Here is a 22,691-nt window from a genome sequence, read left to right as displayed (position 1 = left end):
AAATCAATATTCACAGCACTTTCATGGTCATTTGTGAACATGTGCAGAGTAGTGAAAAATTTTGAGTCATCTTTGTGCACATTCCCAAGTAAGGCCAAAAAGGTTATGCTCTGCGTTATCCTTTTAGTTCTCATACTGTAAACAAGAATCCTTTTCCTGGTCTATGCAATGACATGACTTTTCTCATCTTTGTGCTTTTTGTTGGTGATTTCACTGTTTAGTGACCTTCAAGCCTGGTGCTAAGGTGCTGTCTAGAGAGTTCCTAAACGTAAGAAGGCTGTAATGTTCCCTACAGAGAAAATACCTGTGTCAGGTAAGCTTTGTTCAGGGATGAGGTATAGTGTTGTTGGCCCTGAGCTCAGTGTCGCTGAATCAACAATATATGTAATAAATGTGTTCATACAGGAATAGACACCAAACATGGTTATGCACTGACTGGGTGATGAAAATGTGAACAGAGGCACACAGACATCTAACCCAGAAACGATGGTTCAGTATTTGCTAATTTAGTGTCTGCAGCGACCCTGTAGAACCTGTGCACCTCAAACAACAAGAAATGACTGCACCATATGTTAGGCATTTTTATTTCCCTCTCAGTACCTAACCATGAACGCCTCACATAAAACGGGTATGTAATAACCGACCAGTGAATACATAAATGGAATCCATAATCTCTTGGTATCAGGAGGTGGGTGTAAGACAAAGAAACTGGGAATAAGATATGAATAGAGAGGACTAAAACAAATACCCTGTGACCAACAAATATACAGAGAATGACATAAGAAATATCAGCTTCACGAAACCAATCTTTTTAAAAAGGCTATCATGTGCGGGGGAGGGGGAACCTGGCTGGCTCAGTCAGTGGAGCATGAGACTCTTGATCTCAGAGTCTTGAGTTCAAGTTCCACACTGGGCATGGAGCCTGTTTTAAAAAAAAAGGGGGGGGGGCGCGCGGAAGGCTCTTCTGTTTCAATCTGAGGTCTTTTGAAGGCACAGTCAGAAAGACTTGTTAATTTGCTATATCCCCTAAAATTAACTTACTGACCCCTAACAAAAACTTAAAAAGTTAAGATACACGTTAGCACAAGAATTCTATGTCCACAGACACATATGAAGAGCTAAACACCGAAATCTAAGGTTAAAAAATACTTCAAAAAATTTAAACCCCCTACTCGTGCTCAGTGTCAACTATGGATTAGGGAGCCACCAAAGGTTTCCCCTCTACAGAGTCTGTAATTCTTGTACAAGCAGCCCTCACTTTGCATGCCACCTTGTTAACCGAAACTTGTACATATTAGTACCATGCCTTCACTCTGCACAGTCTCTTACCACAGAAGAGCTATGCAAAAGACTCTGCACAGCAGTAATTCTTGTGTATTCTTTTCCAAGTAAGGCAAATAGCACAAGCAACTGAGCACCTTTCATTGCCCACTTAACATTTTATTCCATAAGATGGCCTTATTTACTGGTTTTTAAACACTCACCTAACTCTATGAGCCAGGTAATGTTCTAAGCCCTTTACAAAAAAGTCATCTAATCTATCAACTTTATGAGGCAATTACCATTATTATTCACATTTTACAGATGAGGAAACTGAGGCACAAAAAGGTTAAATATCTTACTGAAGGCCACACAACTATTAAATGGTATGCTTAGGATGTCAACTTAAGTAGTCTGAATCCAGAGATAAAGGTTCAGGGCTTTTGTTCCTAACCGCTTATGTTATAATCACAATTTTAACCACTGCCCCTTTCTACTTGTCCCCCCACTCTGATCCACTACCCAACTGAGCACCAAGAGTAGCTACATCAGTGGAATCATTTCACTCCCTTGCTTACTGAAATTCCTCACCGGGTTCTTATTACACTTAAAATAAATCCAAACTCCATGCAATGGCCAAAGATTCCCTAAGACTACACCTTCTTCCATGTTCCTTCTGTACTGTTCTTTGACTTTCTCACCAGCTCTTTCATCACTTTGCTTATTCCATAATATCTTCTCTCTGGAAACCTCTTTCCTTTACTCTCTTTAAAAATCTTTTAAGTCTTAACATAAACACCACGTCCTCAGAAAGGCTTTCTTCTCCCATTCTATTTAAAATAGTACCATTCATCATTCTCTACTTCAGCCCCTTTTCTTCATAACACTTAAAAATATATTTACTTCTTTTTATTTATCTCTCTCCACCAAAACTTATTTACAACTACACTGCAAGTATCTGAAAGAGTTCTAAACAATCAATAAATATTAATGAAATGAATAAACCAGGTCATCCTGCGGCTTTCTGCAATTTTTAGTACGACACCTCATTCTCTGTCATATGGGTATCTGACATGAGAAGCACACCTACAATTTTAGCCTTCTTATCAGAGATTATATAAGCATTCAGAATATACTTTAATTCATTCACTAAAAGATGATTATCATCATATATCCTAAGAAACTCTATCTGAAAAATGTTACCAGTCTAAAAGGAATGTGAATATGTTATTTTCCAAATTACTCCTTATAAATCCCAACATGACCAAAGGGATATTATCTGTGTTAAAATCAAACAGCAGTGTTGTATCTCCATCAAATTCCTCGAACTCTTCTACTCTTAATGTGCAACTTCCTTATATTTGTTTTATTTAAAATTCTGTTAATTGTGTTGCTTTTTAATATACACACATTATTTTTTTAACTGTTGGAAAAATGCCACTCTCAACATATAGCCATTTTTTCCCCAATTTAAGTCAAAAGGATTTCATATTCCAAATGAATTATGTGTTTGGTTTGCAGATAAAGTAAGCATAAGTCTATACATCCAAAAATTATCTACAGAAAATTAATCCTCAATACTTGTTTCTATAAATGTCCCATAGATATTTTACACTTGTTTGCTAAAAGAAGTGCCATCATCCAGCATTCTAATTAGAATAGTGCTGCCATAATTGAGACTTAAATTGCTCAGTAATCAGTTGCTAGCATAAACAATTAAAAAACCGAACAAGAGCTGTATTATGACAGAAGTGTATGAATTACAGGTAGGTGGCTATACTAGAAAATAACCATTGGAAAAATACATTCTATGGAAGCATTTTATTGACATAATTAGATTATCTACAATACATATACTTGTAAAGCACATGCTTTGATTTTTGTTTTTTTATACTAAATTGATTTGTAGAAAGCAAATTACATTGCTGGAAGTGGGAAGGGCAGGGAGAGAATAGCAATGTAGCATCCTTCACATAGCTTATTCACTTAAAGTTTAAAAATATGAAAACAAAACCTTAATTATCCAAAAGAAAATCACCACACTTCAAAAAAGCTCTTTGTCCCATGTGCCAACTCTTTGTACTTACTGTGTTTCTACATACTAAGAAATTCTAACAACATCTTAATTATGACAAACATCTCTCCATATATTATCTACCCTAACATCTTTATTTAAAAAATCTGTCTCACTACTAAAAGTAACCCAAACCAGGGGTCCTTGGAGAAATGGCCAACTCCAGGGCTGAAGTAGTAAAAGTAGAGGATAAGCCTGAAACATCTTATCCAGAAAATGAGAAAGTGCTCAAAAAACATAAACAAAAACAAACAAAACAAAACACACACCAAAAGGATATAGGCCTGCTTTACAGGCTCCCATTGGCCAAATCTGTGACAATTTGAGTACTGAAATAAGTAAGGACAGTATGGATTACAACACATTGAATAAAATGAAAATCCACAAGGGAGGGATGTAGGAAGGGAGGGGGAATAATAACGAAAGCTTTTCTGTATAGTAAACTGATAAATACGTACAAGGATGGAATGTGGGGGAAGGTTAACTAACGGGGGAAGAGTCACCAATTGTAACCATCGCACTAAAGACAGTTAAAGCAAGAAGTATCAGTAGATGCTAAATCTAGGGGGGAGTTTAATGAGAAAAGATCTTAGAATATCTCTGAGATATCTCTTAGAATAAGAAATATGCTTATTTCTTATTACAATGAGAAAAAGAGTTAACTACCCAATGAATAAACCAGACAACACCTTGACTTAGTGCTCAAAATTAACAGAGCATACAGACCTTGTGTTCTTCCTGAAAAGGACACATTATTACTTAATGTAACATCCCACCTAAGAATACATACCTGAGGAAACATCAGCTAAGCTTAAATTGAGGAATAACCTTAAGTATAGAAAAATAAAATAACTGGCCTATGATCTTCAAAAATGCCAATGTTATGAAAGGCAAAGAAAGGTTAAGGAACTCTTCATTAAAGGAGACCAAAAAGTCACGACAATTAAATACATAAGCCTGGACAGAAGCCTGCACTGGAATGAGATGACTAGAACAACTGGAATACAGACTGCGGAGAGATAAAATTATTGTTCCAATGTTAAATTTCCTGAATCTGATACCCATACTATGGTTACGTAGAAGAATAATCTCTGTTCTTAGGAAATGCACACTGAAGTTTTGAGACAAAGGTGGTATGTATCCTACTTTTAAAGATATCGGAAAAGTGTGTGAGTGTGTGTGGGTGCACGCACATACGCGCACGTGTGTGTATGTAGGCAAAGTGGAAGAAGAAGAAAAGAGAGAATGTAAAGCAAATATGGTAAAATCTTAAAAACTGGTGAATCAGGATAAAGGACATACAGGTGTTTCCCTTACTATTTTAAGAATTTTAATTTCAGAATAAAAAGTTATTTAAAAATTTGCCTAGGGGCACCTGGGTGGCTTAGTCAGTTAGGTGGCTGCCTTCAGCTCAGGTCATGATCCCAGAATCCTGGGATCAAGTGCTGCATCAGGCTCCCTGCTCAGCAGGGAGGCTGCTTCTCCCTCTCCCTCTGCTGACAACCCCCACCTCCCTGCTTGTGCTGTCAAATAAGTAAATAAAATCTTAAAAAAAAATTTTTTTTAAATAAAATAAAAATTTGCCTAATTGCACAATATTGTGAATGTATTAAATGCCACTGAATTCAGCACTTTAAAATGGTCAATGTTATGTGACTCTTACCTCAATATTTTTTTTTAATTTGTCTCTCTAGGTAACATACATACAACTGTACGTAGGTAACAACATACATACAACTGTATGTCGGTAACAACATACATACAACTGTACGTGGGTAACAACATACATACAACTGTACGTGGGTAACAACATACATACAACTGTGTGTAGGTAACAACATACATACAACTTGGAACAAAGCCAAACTTCATGAAAATGGTTGGGTTTATTACCTTTTCATTTTGAGCTATCATTTTCTTGATTCTGCAATTTGGAGAACATTTATTTCAGTCTCGAACTAGGCAATGACTAGCTTTTTCAAGTGCAATCATTCTTCCATTAAAGCACTGAAGAATTTAGTTGCAGAGTGAACATCAGCTTTCAGATACAGAATGCGTAAGTTTAAATGTTAAAGTTTATCAGCATTAAAACACATAATGAAATTTAGGCTAACCTGATTTTTATAATTAATGTCATTTTATATTTAACTTATAGTAAAAGGAACAATTAGTAATATAAAGTATGCATATTTTATCCTTTTGGTACACCCAACACCACATCTCCTTTACCAAACCATGTTAGCATGTCAAACAGTCTTAAGTACTTATATGAGTGAAAAATACTAACAGTTTAACATTTTACTCAACTAATAAATAGGCCAAAAACACCCTCAATGAAGCTCTTAGGAGAGTTCTGGTTCCAAAGTTTCCATGTAACAGTAACTTATTACCATATTCAATGACAATAAAAGCTAGCAAAATGTTATATTTAGATACAATAGTGATAGAATATTTATGACTTTAAATAACTAGGACACCCATTCCCACATGCTAGAAAAACTTTTAGTAAAATATTTAGCATAAAATATTTATTTGAAAGTTGTTTTGGAAATACCAGTCATTACAAATTCAACTGTGTATCCTGTGGTACACATTATCAATTCAAGTACAAGTTCTTCAAGTGCAATTTCTAATAAATTTTAAAAGCCTAAGCTCCCAAGGTAATAGATTTTAAAAGCCTAAGCTCTCAAAGTCCTGTTTTTTTTAAAGTATAGAATATTATTCCTATCCAACAACCAAAACCACTCCTGCTCTGTACTTAAAGAAGCTTTGGACAATCTTTCGCTACTGATGGCAGTTGTTTAAGGCCTCTCGCACAGCTAGTTAGTAAACCAAATTTTTGTTTTATAAAGAAAGGACAGTGCGATGTTTTTCTTGTCAGGAGGTATCATATGTTAAACTGGTTTCACAAACAGATCAAATATCCAAGGTATTAAAAAGTGAGTATAGTGTTAATTTTATTTGTGTTATAGATCTCAATTCTAGTTTGTACAGGTATGGATAAAATAGCCACTAAAATAATTTTAATAGTAAAAATGTTACTGTTATAGGGGTTTAAAGTTTATTTAAAAATTTCTGCCAACTCCTAAATTTCTATTAATTAGAACTAATCTAAAGAATAACAGTCTTTGTTCATCTCTATCTTTTAATTTTGGGTTATCACTTTTTAAAGCCATCTCACAACAATGAAACTAAATAAACAAAACAAAAACAATGAAGAATTTATTGAGAACACTTTTCTGTAATAAATTAACTCATTTAATTCTCTTAACAGTCCTGAAAGGTAGACCTTATCCCATTTTATACAGCAGAAGTGGACAAAATCTCTCAATTTATCAGGTCTCCCTTCTAATTACCCCTTCCACTCTCATTTAAAGATCTTATTTATTTGAGAGAGAGAGGGAAAGAGAATCTCAAGCAGACTCTCCACTGAGCACAGAGCTCAAAGGCCAGGCTCATTCTCAAGTGCCCTACCATCCCTCATGTAAAAATAAAATTGAAATCCAAAGAAATTTGCTCAGCTTGGGCATACTCATGACCAATATCCTTTTAAATATGTGGCACCCTATATAAAATACCCTACTAAGGCAATTTTATTAAATGTATTACCTGATTCCTTCAGGAAAAAAATCTAAAAGGAAGTTCTGAAATTAGTTAACCTTAGAAAAACAGTTTCATAACTATTCTAAGAGAATGATAAACTGATGAAAAATTCTGCACTGGGACAACATGTAAAAATTACACCTTTGTAGACGCAAATGCTTGATATTGTACAGTGTGATTACATGACTGATTCTTTTCATTTCTATCTGATTAAGTTCAGCGACACTGCTAAATATCAAACACTAACCAAAGTATGTAATTAAAAATCCTCTCAACAAAGCTAAAATGAGAAATCCTGCACCTACTTCAATAGCGGTAAGTTTGCAAAATTACCTCTATTTGAAGTCAAATATCTGATATTTTGTTTAAATTGTTTTTCATTTTCTACTCTTGATTGATTAAACTTAGATTTATTCAAATGTATTTCCCAAACCTCAAAACTAGACTCAACTTTTCTGACATATATGAAATTACTTCCAGAACCCCACCACCAAAATTTTCAAACCTCTATAATTTATCTCCCCTCAAGCTATAAAAAAACCCAAATGTCTATACTTCAAATTATTAATTTGTAGTATTTGATTGGAGTAGGAAGGGCTCTTTCTTTTGCAATGGAACATCTTCTAAGACAGTATCCACTGATGTCATCCTATGCTTGGAACCATTTGGGAGCAGGTTTTTATCAGTGAGTCTACACTGTTATTTGACTGGTTTCAGATTTTGCACTTCCTGTTTGATACCTTATTCAGCCTCATCTTCCTTTCAGGCAAATATACTTAAAAAAATAAAAAAAAGTATTTCAGGATGTATCTCTTTCATGAAGCTTTTGCTATTTTTATCTTGTTCTTTTTATTCTCTCAACAGTATACACATCCTGTACCCCAAATGCAGATATCATACTACCTTGTATTATTCTCTATTTCTTTTTCATGTGCTTTTCATGTACATCTGCTTCACAGAATCATATGCAGCTGCGATTGGAACCACAAGGTCTCTCTCTCATCTTATAGTACTCCACAGGGCTCATAGCAGATATTTAATGAGCACTCAGTGAAGGACCTTTATAAGGGACAGCCAAGATTGGTAAGGATACCAGTAATGTATTTGCAGTTACTGCATAACATTTACATATAACATATGCCAAAAACATAGTACTTGGATAAGTATATAACGGACTATGGAATATATTCCTAAATGCTCAGTCTGAAGAAAAATTGGAAAAGTTGGGCATAAATCACAGATTAAAACAACACAGTGCTACAGGTACAGCAAAGACCACAATCTAAAGATCAAAGGATTATGTGAAACTTATTAAAGTTGTGGTAGCTGGTTAAAAGACTACTAATTCTGAAGCACACTTTATAGCTCATAAATGCTATATTTTCTAGGATTAAGTAGTAAGCACCTTCACTACAATAGCTAAGATTTTCTTTTGCACCTACACAAACACCTGTTTGCTTCCCTTCCATTGAGGGGCATCCAACTTACAGACATTACTCAAAGGACTGCAAGAGTCCAGAAAGTTTTTCCTTTATGACAGGTACATACAAGGGGAAAAAACTCACTGAATTTGGTTTAGAAACTTAAGAATTATAAATTTCTTTCAAAGTTATTTTTAATTAGTATAAGGTATACGCTAGTAACTCACCTTTATCATTATAGTAAAATAAATCATTTTTTTGTTTAAATAATATCTTGTAAAAGTTAGCAAAAACTGTTAAATATATGTCCTGAAAGCAGACATGTAGATTTAAATCTAGACTCTATTTTCTAGATGTGTTACTCTGGACAAGTACCTGGACTTCTCTGTGCCCCATTTCCTTATCAATAAATTGATGATGATAATAATGTTTTAACAATGTTCTTGGCATATGGCAAATGTTAAATAACTATTAGCTCTTCTTAAAAATATCTGGACTTAAATGATTTCCTCGGTAACATAAATCGGCTTATCAAATTTAACAAATTCAAAAATGTTTATTGAGCACCTACTATATGTCATAAACTCTTCCAAGAGTTAGTAATACAGCTGTAAACAAAACAAAGTCCCTGCCTTTAAGGAGTTTCATTCCAGAGGTAGCAAAAGAATACATGTAAATAAAGGAAGTAGAGGGGAAAAGAGTGATGTAGGTGAATGCATGCTATTTTATATAGGGAGTAAACAGAAAACCAGAGAGTGGTCAAAATCAAGTACGGGCTAGGAGGCAGTGAGATGAGAAGTGACTGAGGAGCTCTGGGACAGATCTGATTTAGTATTTTTAAAGAATCACTACTGCTTTGTGGAAAGCAGGTCATAGGGTTAAAATTGTTACTTGGCTTCATGAGAAATAAGCCACATTTCAAAAGCCTATTCAATACCAAACTTATAAACATAAGCCAAACACATTAAACTAACGTTATTATTTAACCATTGTGGTTTAATTACAAAAAGTTTTAATCATACAACCTTAAGTTGAAGAATGAGTATGATAAAAATCAAGAGGAAAAAAACCTCAGCATATTTACTTGCACTGGTCTTTAATGATTTGCTAAAAATACAGGAAACCAGGGGCGCCTGGGTGGCACAGAGGTTAAGCGTCTGCCTTCGGCTCAGGGCGTGATCCCGGCGTTATGGGATCGAGCCCCACATCAGGCTCCTCTGCTATGAGCCTGCTTCTTCCTCTCCCACTCCCCTTGCTTGTGTTCCCTCTCTCGCTGGCTGTCTCTATCTCTGTCAAATAAATAAATAAAATCTTTAAAAAAAAAATACATGAAACCAAATGGCAAGAGAAACAAGAAATTAAATTTTCAATGCATGTATTTTTTCTATGTAAAATATTAAAGGCTATCCAGACGAGAATTTTTTTAAAGATTTATATTCATTTGAGAGCGAGAGAGAGAGAGAGAGAGAGAGAGCGCGCGCATGAGCCAGGGAGGGCAGAGGGAGAGGGAGACGCAGACTCCCCACTGAGCAGGGAGGCCAAGGCAGGGGCTGATCCCAAGACCTTGGGATCATGACCTGAGCTGAAGGCAGGCTCATTAACCCGAATAAGCCATCCTGGCGTCCCTAGATGAGAATTTTTGAGTGAAACATTTCAAAAGCATGCATACACATCTACCATGTAGTGGTGAATTTATGTGGAAGTTAAAATTATTTACATTTGAATTATGTAGAACCTACTCTCCTAAGAATTTAGAAACTAAACAAAATTCACACTTCAAAGGACATTCTAATTGGCAAACTGTACTTTCCTTCAGTACAAAACATGCCTATTGTTGCACATTAACAAAATTACTAACATCTAATAGTTCATTAGATAAATCTATCCACGAGTCATAAATAGCTATAAATTGGTTCCAACATGGGAATACATTATGTTCTTTTACCTGTATTTAATTTTCAGGCTAAAGAGCTCTGGTAAGGCAAAAAAATTTCTTGTGAACTTGAGAGAATGGCCTGAATAATTTGAAAGCCCTTTCTGCGATGTGCTTTCCTTGTATAAATTCTCAGAGATAACAAATTTGATATATTTTAGAGGTTTCTTTTTTTTGATACTGTTCAGTTTAAGAATAAACCATCAACTTCAATTTGCCCTCAAAAAATAAATCTTTTTACCTTTTAGGAGGAAAGTTTACATTATCCCTATCTTTAAAATCTTGAGAAAATACAAAGCAAACTGAACAAAAATTAGCAGATGGAAATTGCAATATGTCTTCCCAAAGACTCTATTCCTCCACGTCTTTTTAAAGAATTACTTCTGTAATATGCTACAGTATTAAAGTAAAAGCATTTATAACTTAGTGAAAACAACACACGGCACATGTAGTAGAGATACTTCAGTGAGTTTTCCTTTATGTAGGTTAAGCTGTCCATTCAGATGAAAAGCTTTATGAAAGAGTGCCCACTGAAAACAATGATTCACAGATTAAGACACAGTTCTTAATTACTTGTAAATAATGCAGTCTGACAACAATATTTTCTTTATTCTTTTAAACACTATATTCTTTTGATTTTTTCTGTTATAAATTATTTCTGTATTACATAATAACAATAGGCATTTCAAGAGTTTGTCAGATAATATGCTAAGTGTTTCACGTGAATTTAATCCTCACGAGAACCCTGTAAAATAAATATCATCTCCACTTCCTAGTGTAGAGATATTGTTCCAATGCCCAAGACTGCTGCTTCTTAGTAGTGGACCCAGGAGTTTAATCCAGTTCTGATCTCTGAATCAAACTGCTTCAGATCCATTAAATATCACCTGGAGGGGGGGCGCCTGGGTGGCTCAGTCGTTAAGCATCTGCCTTAGGCTCAGGGCGTGATCCCGGAGTCCTGGGATCGAGCCCCACATCAGAATCCTCTGGTGGGAGCCTGCTTCTCCCTCTCCCACTCCCCCTGCTTGTGTTCCCTCTCTCGCTGTCTCTCTCTCTGTCAAATAAATAAATAAAATCTTTAAAAAAAAAATCACCTGGAGAGATATAGGATAATGTGTTTTGCTAGTAAATTACTATAAAAACAGATGGATGGACAAACACACATAAGTAGACTAAATATAAAGTTTATGAAATGACAGCTTAAAAAAGCACAAAAGAATAAGCAGTTAAATATGTTGTCCTAGAATGTTAAGTAATGTCAGCTAAGGCTAAAAGGAGTTAACTGGGGTACCTGAGTGGCTCAGCCCCTTAAGCTTCTGCCTTCTGCTCAGGTCATGATCCCAGGGTCCTGGGGTCAGTCCTGCATAGGTCTCTCTGCTCAGCGGGGAGCCTGCTTCTCCCTCCACCCCACCCCCCTGGTGATTGATCTCTCTCGGATAAATAAAATCTTTAAAAAATAAAAAATAAATAAATAAAAGGAGTTAACTCATTGTATATAAGAACTATTACAAACACTAAAAAATGTACTTTTTAATAGCTAGATATATCTTAATATGAAAGATAAAACAATAAAATGTCTTCAAGATTAAAATGTTATTTAAGCTGCCTATGCTCTTTTTTCTTAAAAGAAATATTAAGTAAATATTAAAAATAAGTAAGAAAGTAATACAAGAGCATAGAAAAAAGTTCAACTGTGGAGCTATACTGTAAGAACTAGGAGTACTGTAAGTGGTATTTAAAATTAAAAAAAAAGCCAAGTACTTTTAGTAGATACATCAGTAAACAGATGAAAAACTACTTGTAAACTAACACTACAGGACACAGAAAAACATAAGAGGCAACTAAGTGATTTTTAAAAGCATTGTGACACTAGTACTGAATAGGCTAATTTAAACTACAGAAAAGCTGGCAGAAGACAAATTAAACTCTTCTTTCTTTGGAATTAAATTCTTAATATCTTCTTATAACCACTTACTAGAAGAAAGGGAGGATAATTAATTATTTCAGCAATAACAATTATCTGTAATTGGCTCCCAAAAAGTTGATACGGGAAGACTAAAAAGCTGACAGTCATGTTTGCTTTCAAATTCTAAGAAGCACACGGAACAGAGATTTACTGGTAAGATAGGGAAAATAAGGGGGAAACCATCTGCTGACCAAAAGGCAAAACTGATGAAAAGTTCAAATTGTAGCATACTTGTAATGTCAAGTTTCTCAAAGGCAGGTATTGTACTTTTCAAGTTCAGAAAACACGGTACTCCAAAAAAATAATAAAAGTATTATCTGTTGAAATAACTGAATGATTTTCTATAAAAGCCAAGTTCTTCCTCCAGGGTCTAGACTAGAACAGTAGTTTCTGTAGCTCTATTACATGAACTAAACATGTAGGAGCTAAAAATGCATGTAACACCAACAAAAATCAACTTACGGCGGAAAATGCAAGCTATGCTTAAGAAAATAACTTAAAATGGACTATCTATGAGTCCATTAAAATGGACTACCAGCACTATCTGAATCACTATCATAAAAAGAGTAAGGACCACTATGTAATAGATTTACCATTAATATTACTCCCTGAGATGAAAGAGAAGGATTAGCCGGGCTTGAATAAGCAGCAGTGCGATCTACTACTTTCATGTCACGTTTACTACATTTCCAAAATTTGGAGAAAAAACAGACTGGAACTGCAGCAACTTTTAATTTATACTATGTATAGAGTGACAAAATATAAAAGTATCCAATTTTATTACAAGAAGGGAGGTCACACAATAGTGGTCAAGCTAGTCCTAATCGGTAAGAGTGGTGCCACTTATCCTTTCCTGCCACTGCTGCCTTTTATGCAACTTGAGTACAAGTGGGAGGAAACTGGTCCTCTAAGCTCTGGCTGGCCTATGACTTCATCTACTCTTCCTCAGTGTTCTGCAAAACAAGCTATTTAATACTACCAGGAGGTGCAACAATTGTGGAAAATATCCCACCCTACAGGTCTTCAAGTTCTCAAAAGCCAATATATGAAATATATCATTACACTTCAGAATTGCCACCATACTTGATCTAACTGTAGCTCCAGGGAACACATTCTGAAAAAGTGCATTTTTGTTTCTCAAGTAAACCTCATTGGGTAGGGTTATACGCTAAATAAAAAGTCGTAGTTCCCGAGTCATGGGTTGCACTTATTTACTGCATAAAGCATTTAAATATAACATTTATTGATTACCACTTTAAAAAAAACTCCCTTTTCAGCTGAAACTGTCTTTGGAGGATAATGACTTTCCAAAATTTATCTGCTATTATGAAATACTAGTTCCATTTCTTTCCCGCGGATGAAAATTCTTATCTCCGGAGAGCCAGTGAAGTTGGAAACAGTCTTTCTCTACCCCAGACCCCTCATTTTACAGATAAGGAATCTATAATCTGGAGATTTATGTGATTCTCTCTAAAATTAGACATATGGCTAACTTAAAAGGCAGTATCAGAATCTGAACCCCCAAAACCCCTAACTAGCGCCCTTAATCCAAACTCTCTGAGGAATCCTTAATCACTTCGTCTTGTTTCTTCAATTCAAGTAACCTCAATACCTTATCCTCCTAATAATCAAAGTAGCCATTCTAGGATCTGTTTCTCCTCCATTATGGCATTTCAAAGTGAAGAGTCTAACTGAACACAGTGACACAGGTACTGGTTCTTATACTTTGAGGGAAGAATTTCTTCTTTCCTGCCAGTGAAAGATGAAAATTAAATCCTGAATATTCATCAGTAGAACAACCTCACATATTAGTATCATGTGTCAGACACCCGCAAAAGCTTTAAAAAGTCCTTGGTGGCAACATTCTTACATGTTCTTGAATAACTTAGCTCAAGTCTCCATTCTAAAGTGGGTAGTAGTAAAAAGGAAGAAATTCTTTTTCAACAAGTTGTTCCATTATGACTTGAGAACTACTTCCGTGGCAAATTTAATCTGAACACTTGAAGATTAGTAACATAGGTGATAAAGACAAACAATATGAACTGTACGACAAGAGCAGGAACATTGTCTTGATTTCCATCTCCTGAAAAATGTATGCAGCCTCTGCAAATTTTTGAGTACCACAAACTCCATCCTCTAAGATAACAAGATGTTACTTAGTGGTTTTCTTCTGCTATTCTCTGACTTGGAAATAGTTTTGTAGAGACTTTTAGACTTTTAAAAACTATTTAAGCTGGTATCTAAGTCTTTGTACCATTTAAAAAAACAACAACAACAAATGATCCAGTAGGGCATGCACAGCACCCATGGAAAAATAAATAAATAAATAAAAAACAACTAATGAACCCGGATCTGGAAAAGAATTATTATCTTTAGAAAGCAAAGGCTGTATAAATAGCAAAATAAGCCCAAAATAAATGTCTGAGGGCTTAATCATCATATAAATAGTTGATAAAGGAAAATTATTAAAGCAAATCACTTTCCAAACATGGTGCTTCTCTTTTAATGTTTACCTTACTCTCAATGCAGAACATCTGCTACAGTTATCAAACGTATACTGATCTAAAGATATTGTGTTAAGGGCTTTATATGTAAAGCCTTTAGCCCTTAATCCTTACAATATTGTAAGGTAGGTATCTGTTATTACTTTCACACTGCACCTAAGAAAACTAGGGCACTTAAAGATTAAGTAACTTTCCAAGGCTACACAGCTTGAACCCAGCTCCGTAGGTTCTGAAACCTGTGTTTTTCAGACACTCTACTGCCTTGGTAGCACAGAAAATTTGAAAATATGGTCAAACTCTAAGTTCTAGCTGATGCATTATCCAAGCCACTATAAACTGAGGGTTTCTTTCTTTTCGTTTTTTTTTTTTTTTTTGGTGTCAAGAAAGACTCAATAGTTTGGCATCTACACTTCCTGATTTTAGGTTGGATTGGTGTCACAAACGTTTTTGTTACTACACATATTGCCTAATCACTAGAACTCAAAAGGAAGAGGACTGGTTAAATTCTTAAACTTTATTTCCTGCTGGCCTAGAAGAACTTACTTTAACCATTGTTATGTCCGTTAAGCATTAAAGTTTTCTTAGTGTAGTGAGACACTAAAGTTACCACTTAAGTCTTAAAGGAAATCATCTATGTTATTAGTCATTTTACCTGTCAGGGAAGTTAAGAGCAGATCAACAGGATATAAACCTGGGTTGTTTCCTTCTTTAGGGGAAACTTCTTAATGACTTGTTAATAAAACCAAATGGAACAAGTGGCCCTCCAAAAATGAAGAGCAGTGGAAAAGGAAACAGAGGAAAAGAAGAATCACAGTAATTTACGTGGTGATCTACTTTCACTGGTGTTAGGAAAGCAAAGGATGAATCTCCTCTTCAGTAACTTCAGTCTGACCACAATGGCCACTTGTTACACCTACCACCCACTCCAACACTTCAGGTTCATTAGGAATTAAAAGAAACCCAATAAGGTGAAGTACACAATCCATCCAGGCCTAAGGTCTCCGCACCACACCCTGAGGAACACAGAGGGTCAGTGCACTGCGTCCCTCACCCCCAAGCCTTCGCTGCTACCCTGGAGGCAAAGCCCACAGCCTGGGGCCAAGACAGTCCTTCGGCTAGGGCAGTGACCCAGCTCTAGACAACCCCGCCCCCTCCCCTGACCGAAGAAGGGTCTATGCCTAGAGGGATGGAGGTAGGGGCATGGTGAGGAAGGCCTGCACAGGACAGGCAGGGGCTAACAGCGTGTTCTGAAACGAGGAAGGGTCCCTTCTCAGCCTCGCCGGTCTGGACGAGCTCCGGGCCGGGGATGAGAGCCGGCCGCCGCCATGATGGGGCTGGCCAAGCCGGGGGGGCGTGACGCGGGCGGCCCCGGGCGCGGGGCCAGCTCCCCTTCCCCCTTCCGTCCCTCCCCTGAGTGGGCCTCGGCCACAACTGACCCCCGATACTCACGCTTTGTCCACCAGCTCCCGCACCTTCCACATGTTCAACATCGTGCCCCGCGCGGGCCGAGCCGCCGCCTCCCTCCCCTGCTCCCCACGGACCCCGGGACACTTCCGCGCCGAGGCAGATCCAGGCTGGGGTCGCCTCCGCCGCCCGCCGCCTCGAACTCCCCCAGTTAGGTCCTTCTCTTGCCACAGCCGCGGCGCCGCCGGTGACACGTCGAGACGCGGGGGCAGAGGCGCTGCGTGGAGCGGAAGTGCCCGACTTTCCGCCCGCTGCGCGCGGGGCACGCCGGGACTTGTAGTTCTCTGCGCGCCTAGCGGACCGGTGAGGCTGAGAGAGATGGTGTGGTAAGTTTGGTGCTATTTCTGTCAGATTTTCCCAGTCCTACGCACGCTTCCCCATGTCTCTGACCTTCGGAACCAGAAACTCTGGGTGATGGGACCCAGCAATCTGTGCTTTAACGAATCCTCCGTGCTCAAGTGTCAGAAGCACTAGTATAGGATCTAGCTGCGCTCAAACTTTCCAAATGTAAAGTATTGCTTCTCCCCAGAAACAGTCCACAGCGTGCTATGATTTTGAACCTTCAAATTGAAAGGCTTTTCTTGTAAAATAAGTCTTGTTAAAATATTACCTGAGAAAGTACAGAATAAATCATGTGGAAACAATCCAGAAAAAAAGAGAAATATAAAGTATTGCTATGTTATTAATAATGATTATACAGAAATGTTATTGCTATATGTATTTGTATTCCACATTGACAGAAGCATCGCTGTATTTGGTTCCAAATATACTTCCTTCTTAGGGCCTGAATTTCCATACCTGTAAATTGAAGAGGTTGTATTCTAAAACGTATTCCACTCTAATTCTATGATACGGTGGCTTTATATTTAAACAGCTATCAGATTTCCTCCTTAGATACTTCATCATGGAGCTCAGAAACTTAGTTCACACTCTGTAGGAAACTAGAAAGACAACACTAGGACATGTCCAAGAACTTGGCAGGTTTATATTCTTAAGCATAAGTATACACACACTGAATTCAGTGTTTTATTGTAATGGTTGCTGTCACTTCATTTTTCACTTATTCATTTTTAACAATGGTCATGTTAAAGCTGCAAGAAACCTTAAAATTCATTTGATCCAACTGCTTAAATTTTACAGTGCTTTTCATTCTATAAATATTTATTGAGAATTTTCTGTGTGCCAGGAGTAGGGAATACAGCTGGGAACAAGACTGACACGGCCTCAGCTCCCTAGGATCTTAAAGGTCTTTAGAGCAAATGCAATAATCAAGGAAACATTTAAGATAATTGCAGATAGATAGTGGGTGAAGAAAACAGAAGATAATGTGATAGAGAATGATGTTAGAGGAAAATAACATTAGGGAATATTTAGGGCCTCTTTGAAGACACTATATTTAAGCTAAAACTTGAATGATGAAAAGGAGCTAGCTGTAAAAAAAGATCTGCAAGAAAAGAATATCTGGTGGGGGGAACAGAGGAAGATTCTGATTCACAAGGGAGAAGTGAGATTGATTGCTGCTAGGTGTGACGCCTGTTAACAATGATCCTAAATGAAGAACCCAGAACTTTGGACCCCCTAGTTCCTCGGGTAAAGTCACCTCTTCACATTGCATCCATTTAATTACTGGAAGCATCTTTGGAAAGGGTTTCAGGACAGCTTTGGGATTAAGGCCTGAGAGAAGCAAGTTGAAAGAATTGTCAGACAGAAAAGTATAAAAAGCAGAAATCGGGACAAAGCTATCTCAAAGCTTTGTCAAGATATGACTGCTTGGGCAGGCATAAAGTGAATTGGATTGGTGGGTGGGGAGAAGCAGGGAAAGATGAGAAGAGATAGGTAGAGAAATAGGGCTTTCAAATGAGAAGTTTGTTTCATGTAGAAAAGAGTGTCCAGCCCGAGATTCAAAGGATGGAATGTGACCAGAGGAGATAAGAAAGAGAAACTACCTTGCATAAATAATAGCTCAGCAAGTTAACTTTCAAACAAGCAGGTCCAGGGTACACCAGCAGAATGGGTCTGGCATAAAAATAACCACCTTCCCTGCTCTGGGCCTGTTTGCACATTCATAGCAATTCACTATCAGCATCACCAGAACTACCTAGAGAGTACAATGTCCCTGTCTACTTTGCTTGTTTCAACACCAAGTTTGGAGGTGTCTAGACTTATTCCCGAGTTGTCAGGCTGGGGCCTTCTGGAATGTAACACCAAAAAAGCCTGCCTGTCTACCTTTGATTCAAGAGAGTCCCTAATGGACTCAGAAGAACCAGACAAGGAGAGTTTGTTAAAAAGTGGTCTCCAAAGACTAACCATTTGCATGTCAACAGAGTGTTCCATTTTTACCTTTTATCTTGCAAGTTTGGGAGCAGTTTCCATAGTAACTTCTTTGTGGCAATTTAAATGTGTCCATTGTAGAAAAATAAATGAGAAAATGTCCCACTCACCCCTCTTCAGGAAAACACATTTTTCACTAAATGAGCTGACACTTTTAGTAAGGCCAAACCAACACAAGCTTTGAAAGCAAATGTACTCAGATGTGTGAGGCGCTGTTGTAGACTCTGGCTGCCTATCTTCTGTGGTTGGCTCCCTGGTGTTTACTTCTGAGGATTTAATTCATGGTACACAGGTGTGTCAACCATGGGATGGCACAGCCCAAATCTCTCTTTAAGAGAACCAGTTGCAAGGAATGTGAATGGCTGACAGCTACCAGCAGCTACTCCTCAGGCATCAACCACAGCGTTGACATCAAGGACACGCTCTCACTGGGCTGCTCCCAGGCAGTGAGTGAGCATGTCGGCGCCAGGCCATTTCTCCTCAGTGCAAGACTTCTGTGTTGAGCAAGCATTGCCCTGGGCTTCCCATCAGCCTCACCCAGAATTCCTCCGAGTTTCCTTGCAATCAGGGGATCTTCCTACCCAATCTTCCTTCCTTCTCTCTCTCCCTTAGCAGGTGTTAGAACTTCCTTGGAGTCTGAAGCTATCCCCACCTACTCTTGTTCCCTCTTCCCTTTATTCTTCATGGGTGTTTCCCCCGGTTAGTCTCTTACACTTCTAATTCCATCTTGGCTTTTGCTTCCTACAGTAACCAAATTAACAGGACAGGCAAACAGTTCTAACTTGGTTTCACTATTTGGCCTAGTGAGTCCTGTTTCTGATCACACCTGACTGTTCCTCTCTAGAAGTTGAGGTATGTGGTTTCTAATCATACTATAAAGAGTTGCCACAAGAACCATGCAGATTATATATTGCACAACCCCAGGGGCACCATTTCTATGGACTGCCATGAACTGTCAGATAATTAATCACAGAAAGGAAGTATAAAATAGTGGCTAAAAAGGGCAGATTCTGGATTCGGACAAACCTAGGCTCAAACTCTGCATCTGCTGTTCAGTGGCTTGGTCATTTTGGATAAGTTAATTAAACCAGTATGACACAGTGATTATGAACTGTACTCTGGAGCTAGATTGCCTGGGTTTGAATGTAAATTTTGCTACTTACTAGCTGTGTGACCTTGGGGAAATTATTTGACACCTCTGTGATTCAGTTTTCTCATCTATTGGGGAATAATGGAAACCTACCATAAAGGCTCTTTCAGACAATTTAAAAAAAAAGGTAACATTTAAAAAGAATCTAGAACAGTACCGTATGCAAACACTCAGTAAATGTTAGCAATGCTGCTATTACTACTATTATTACTACTAGTCCTACTAGTAATTGTATTAATCTGTAAAAGGTATTCAATTGTCAACAAGTATTTAGTAAGATCCTACTATGTTCCAGGCACTGTGCTAAGTGGTGGATATGCAATTGTAGATAAAATCAACAGAATACACAGCAAATAAATGTGGTAGACATAGTAAAGTCAAAGTAAAATGCTGAGGAACAAATTAAAATATAACTCACTTCACATTGTGTCCTACGTGTAGGAAGTGCTCACTAAATTCTACCTCATTATTATTATCAAATCACTTATCTTATGTGGAACTCAGCTTTTTTCCTTATAAACTGAAGTGTTGTTCTATCAGAGTATCCTAAACCTAGCCATATTATCAGAAGTTCCCAGACATCTTTAAACATTTCAGGGTTTTTTCATCCTGCCCCATGAGTTCCTGATTCACTGGTATATTATTTTCTATACTTTTGGTCACAAGTGACAGAAACTCAAAACTAGCTTAAGCAGGACGCAGGAACCTGGGGAGTTCAGAGATAAAATTTGCCTCAGGAACTTAGCAAATACCATCAGAACTCTCTTTCTGATGCTCATTTTCCTTTGTTAAGGATAGGTTTCTCCTAGTTGGCAGGAAATAGGGCCACTACTTTGTGAAGAATGGGCTCCATTTTTTTCAGTTAGGCAACCAAGGGGTAAGAGACACTTTTGTCTTTCATCCACTGAGTCTAATAACACAGGGAAGGGCTCTGACTGGCACAGTTTGGATCACGTACCTATCATGGGACCAATGGCCTAGAGAGGTGTATGTTACAGAATTGGTAGATCTAGGAGAACCACACGGAGTTGGGGAGAAAAGAGCGCTCTGAAGACACTCAGAAGAAAGCCATGCCTTGGCAGACAAAAGCAACAGTTATTTACAACCATAGGTCTAAGGAATCTGTATTTTTAATAAATCTCTTAAATGATTTTGTCAGGGTTTGGGATGCCCCAAGTTAGATGACACCAGGTCCTTTCTAGGTCTGACACCTTTTTTTTCTCTCTTTTTTAAGGTCTAAATTGCACAAAGTTGAGTCGGGGACAGCAAAAGAGAAAAAAAATACCACGGGCAATAATATGAAAAAGAAGCAATGCAGAAAGAGGGGGTGAAGCGGATTGCAGCCTTGTGCAGCAGGTAAGCTGTTAGCAGGGCACACCCTTGCTAGCTCTGTTCTGCTTACAGCTGGCCTCTTGCCTGAAATTCTGTCTCCTTTCAGGACTGTCAGCAGGGCTCAGGTGGGCCTACTCAGAATGCCTGGTAGGTGCTCCAAGGGGCTAACATATTTGCAGTCCTTCTGCGAGAACCTGCAGGCACTGGCAGGAGGTGAGATAGAGGTAGATGTGCTCTTGGAATCATTTCCCTCCGTCTTGGGATTCCCTGTCTCTCTGTCTCTTGACCAGAGATGAGCCCAGAATGGGTGTGCTGCTCCTAGTGTCTGGGTCTCTTAAAACTCTAAGCACAGGAAGCCAAGGTAAGTCATTGAAGCAATGAGGCAGCTTGTAACTGTGAGAACTGATCCTGCATTGTCAAGTCACATTCATGGGTGAATGGTGCAGATGTCAGAAAGGATGTGCTGGTGGGTTTCTGAGGCAGGGCCTTTCTGGATAAGGTCAAGTGTCTTGGGAAAGCCCACAGAAGCCCAGAATTCACACAAAGGCTCTGCTAGTCCTTGAACTTCATCAGTTCATCAAATAATTGTGCTCTAGAGGAAGAGCTCACTGCAATAGACATCAGAGGAGTCTGATGGACAGACGGCTGCTTTTTTTTTTTAAGATTTATTTATTTATTTATTTGAGCGAGGGAGAGAGCACACATGCGTGTGAGCGCAAGTGGGGGCGGTGGAGGGGCAGAAAGGGAGAAAGAGGGACAAGCAAACTGCACTCTGACTGTGGAGCCCTACATGGGGCTCAACCCCAGAGCCCCAAGATCATGAACTGAGCCAAAACCAAGAGTCAAGACACTCAGCCAACTGAGCCACCCAGAATCCCTGACCACTACTTTTTAATAAGCAAAATGAATGTGGCTATAAAGTGGGGGGGTCTGTTAGAACAAGGCATATTATCTTGGTGACAAAGAGTCAGCATTCAATTTTTGTTGCACACCTGAAATGTGCAGTGGGGTTAAACAGATGACTAAAACCCGTTGTTACCCATAGACCTTCTAGTCTAATATGGAAGATAGACATATAAACAGAAACCACAGAAAGATATTTAGGGAGGCAGTGTAATGTGGGGTAGAGGTCACAGCACTGGCTGTGGTATCAGCAGGATCTTGGTTCACATCATATAGCTCTGGGACCTTGGCTAAATTACTTGACCTCTCAGGTCTTGGCTCCCTCATTGGGAAAATGGGGCTGATAAGAGCCCCTGACTCATAGCATTGTTGTGAGAAATGAATGAGATGACACACTAAACTGCTTGACATGTAACAAGGACTCATTAAATAAGATCTACAATCATTGTTAAACTGTTTCTATTCACAGATCATGGGCGATGTGGCAGAGGGTGTTAGAACAGGTTTATTAAATCTTTCAAAAAACTTCTATTTGTACACTTACCCCATTGCCAAGAATTGTACTGTGAAAAACAGACACAATTCCTATTCTTGTGAAGTTTTCAGTCTGAGGGAGGAGATGGGTATAGAGCAAATAAACCTTCCCCAAGCCTATCATTTCAAACTACGATGAAAGCTACAAGAAGAAAAGAATGGGGAGCTATGAGATAATGTGGCAGTGGTATTTCATTCATATTTCATTCCCAGGAA

The 22,691-nt window shown here is 38.1% G+C and overlaps 1 protein-coding gene across 2 annotated transcripts in view; it reads right to left on the bottom strand.

Moving 5' to 3' along the window:
- CLINT1 (clathrin interactor 1) overlaps nt 1–16,454 on the bottom strand; it is a 58,892-nt gene extending 42,438 nt beyond the window's left edge. For both annotated transcript variants that reach the window (XM_040630358.1, XM_040630359.1), the window contains exon 1: nt 16,211–16,454. In XM_040630358.1, the coding sequence (XP_040486292.1) occupies nt 16,211–16,251 (41 nt within the window). In that variant the 5' untranslated portion in view covers nt 16,252–16,454. The remainder of the gene's footprint in view (nt 1–16,210) is intronic.
- Nucleotides 16,455–22,691: the final 6,237 nt, after the last annotated feature.

Source organism: Ursus maritimus, unplaced genomic scaffold (assembly GCF_017311325.1).
Source record: "Ursus maritimus isolate PB19 unplaced genomic scaffold, ASM1731132v1 scaffold_15, whole genome shotgun sequence".
In the NCBI taxonomy this organism is placed as follows: domain Eukaryota; kingdom Metazoa; phylum Chordata; class Mammalia; order Carnivora; family Ursidae; genus Ursus; species Ursus maritimus.
The sequence above is the reverse complement of the archived record's forward strand: the minus strand, read 5'-3'. Positions and strand labels throughout refer to the sequence as shown.